The 2,970-nt window shown below is 46.7% G+C and overlaps 1 protein-coding gene across 1 annotated transcript; it reads right to left on the reverse strand.

Annotated features, from left to right (window-relative positions):
• Positions 1-266: 266 nt before the first annotated feature.
• HIC2 (HIC ZBTB transcriptional repressor 2) lies at positions 267-1,979 on the reverse strand (the record flags this gene model as incomplete). Its single annotated transcript, XM_079543932.1, has 1 exon — positions 267-1,979. One exon carries the CDS (start codon positions 1,977-1,979, stop codon positions 267-269), a length of 1,713 nt encoding a protein of 570 aa, XP_079400058.1.
• Between the last annotated feature and the right edge of the window lie 991 nt (positions 1,980-2,970).

Here is a 2,970-nt window from a genome sequence, read left to right on the forward strand (position 1 = left end):
ATCACCAAGATTTTGAGGGAGAGTTGGACTAAATGCATCAGCTTGGCTGTGGACCTTTTTTTTTTTTTTTTTTTTTTTTTAAGGGAAAACAACTTTTAAAAAAATGTTAAAGCTACATTTGTTTAGGCCTCCCATGACTGAACAGAGTATGGGGAGTTGCCCCCTTTTTTGTTTGTTTGCTTGTTTTTGTTTTTTTTTAAGCAGCAAGTCTTACAGAAAGGTAAATCACTGCGGATGGGCTCGAAGCTCATTCTGGAGTCTTTGGCTTATGTGGGAGAGGTATGCATTCGCAGGTGGCTGATCAGATTGCGCTGCTGGGTGAATTTCCCACCACACAGTTGACATTCGTAGGGTTTTTCTCCTGAGTGGACACGCATATGCTCTGTCAGTCGGTACTGCCGGGTAAAGCGCATCCCGCATTCCTCGCAAGCAAAGGGCTTGAGCCCCAGGTGGCTGCGCATGTGCCGTGTCATGGTGCCCCGCTGTGTGAACATCTTGCCGCAGATGTTGCAAGGGAAAGGCCGCGTCAGCCAGTGAGTCTTCTCATGCTGTCGCAGTGTCGCTGGATCCTTGTAGCTCTTCTCACACACAGAGCACTTGAAGGGCCGGGACTCTGCAGAATAGGACTGGTTGGGGTTGGACAAATCCTCGGCTTCATCCTTGCCGCCATATGTGCCTTCCTCCTTGATGTAAAGGTCTTCCTCAGTGTGTGTCTCCACATGGGCATTCAGCTGCTCAGAGCTGGGGAAGCCTTTGCCACAGGGAATGCAGACATACAGGTTGTCACCATATGCCACTGGCTCAAATCCCTCCTGTCGGTAGACGTAGTTGGCACTGGTATGCCCACCACTCTCGCTCTCACTCTGGCCACTGTCATCACTGTTCTCCTTGCCATTTTCTACCTCCTCCTTACACGAGTAGGGCAGGTCTGCACCATAAGCCCCAGCCAGGCTCCGCTCCACAGACTTGGACAAGGGCCCCAGCAAGATCCCATTGGGCAGCCCTTCGCCTTCATCCCTGTCTTTGCCTCCATCCTTTCGGTCAAAGGCATTATCTTTCTTGATCCACTCCTTCTTACGGGATGAATGCCGGAGGCCCTTGCGCTGGCTGCTCTCTGTCAGCGAGTGGTGGCACTCCTCGCTCAGATCCATCTCCATGGGGTCACTGCTGTCCGCTATGCTGTGAGGGGCTCCAACTCCAGACTCGTCAAATGATGAGGCACTGTTGGCTGCAGGGGCTGAGGCAGATTGAGGAGAGCCATGCTGGCTTTCGCTGTGCTGCGTGTCATCGTGAGAGGCTGCAACTGGGAGTGATGGACTCTTTTTGGACAAATCGAGGCCGAGCTCCTGATCACCAGTGCTCCCATTTGCACTACCACCCCCACCACAATTCTTACTGGCTCCCCTGCTTAAGGAGTGACAGTTCTCTTGATTGGAGCTGCTGATAAAGACCTCATCATCAGAGAGCTTTCCCTTTGACAGCTCCTTTGTATGGGAGCCCTTCAACCCCTCATTTGACCCTGAATAGCGAGCTTGAATGACAGAAGCAGCGGAAAGTCTCTGAGTCCTGGCAGATCTCCCAACACCAAGGCCACTGGCCTTGCCAGAGAAGGACTTGCTGTTCCGCTTTAGCTTCTTTCTGCAGAGAGCTGCCAGGTCGTGCAGTTGGAGGTAGCTTGCTGCGGTGAGGAGAGCACTGAAGTTCTGTTCACCGGGCTGGTCAGTCGTTAAGAGCTTACCAGTATAAATAAAGTCCAAGATCTGACGGAACACGGTGGGGTTCACCATGTCCGTGTCTAAGTTAATCAGGTTGTCATGCAGGACAAGGGATTTGAAATACATGCTGCTGGCTGCCAGGATGTTCTTATGGGCACGAAATAGGGCATTTTCTACCACAATGATCACATCACAGAGGAAACCTTTGGCTCGTTGCTGGTTCAGCTGCAGTAGCAGTTGTTTGGCATGATTTGGCAGTTCCATCTCCACCTTCTCTTCCTTTCACCTTCACTTTACCACCTGCAAAACAGGATGATGGGAAGTGTGAACCTGCTGTTTCCACTCAAACAAGTCTACATTTAATAGACTGGCTTAACAGTGTGCAGTCTTTGTTCAACTTGACACTGACTATGGAGGTCTGGGTATGATGTAGCCTTGCAAGCTGTGATCCTTCCTGGATTACGGACAGAAGTATTACTCACACTAAGATTTCAAGTCTCAAAAATCAGATTTTTACAAAAGAAATCATCATTGGCTGGAATTGCTATTCAAAAGACACTAGTGAGAAAACAGTAGTTAGGTATAGGGGAAAACTTTTTGCTTTTCCTAACACAAATCTGAAGGGGGAATAAGGAGAAAGATAAAAAGGAAAGGGAAAAAAGCATCTCTCTCTCTGCCATTTGTATATCTGAGCATGTAAAATAACTAGCATAAGCTTCACCTTCCCTGCTTTAATGTGTAGTTTGTTTCTTGGCTTTAATATGATGAAGTCTTACAACATACTAAACTCCAGCAGCTCTGGGGTTGAGAAAATGACATTTAGCAACTAAATCCAGTGGAGATGGAATTAATCACACAGAGGTGTCAATGGGAAATCTCCTTAAGAAAGGCTGTTTTAAAAATCACCCCCCAGGTAATGTCCATATCCTGATCCACTAACATTAAGTGCTAGAATCAACCTTGGACTGCCTGAAATTCAGGATGCTGAGCTAGCTAAATGCCAGCAAGTATATTTAACAATCTGAAACTGTTTTCTCAAGTTAATTCCTCCCTTAATTTTGAAAGATTTTTGTCTAAACAAATAGAATTCAAGTAACCTATCTCAAATAGCAGTCTCTCTACCCTGGAATACTGGTAAGAGAGTAAGATTGTGGTTACCTCTGTGTAGTTCATGTATTTCACTAATGGTATGTACAGTGTAATTTATTTTAGATATTTATATTGATTTATATTGATGGCCCTTATTAAGCAGTTG

This window comes from Tetrao urogallus, assembly GCF_951394365.1.
Source record: "Tetrao urogallus genome assembly, chromosome: 17".
NCBI lineage: Eukaryota > Metazoa > Chordata > Aves > Galliformes > Phasianidae > Tetrao > Tetrao urogallus.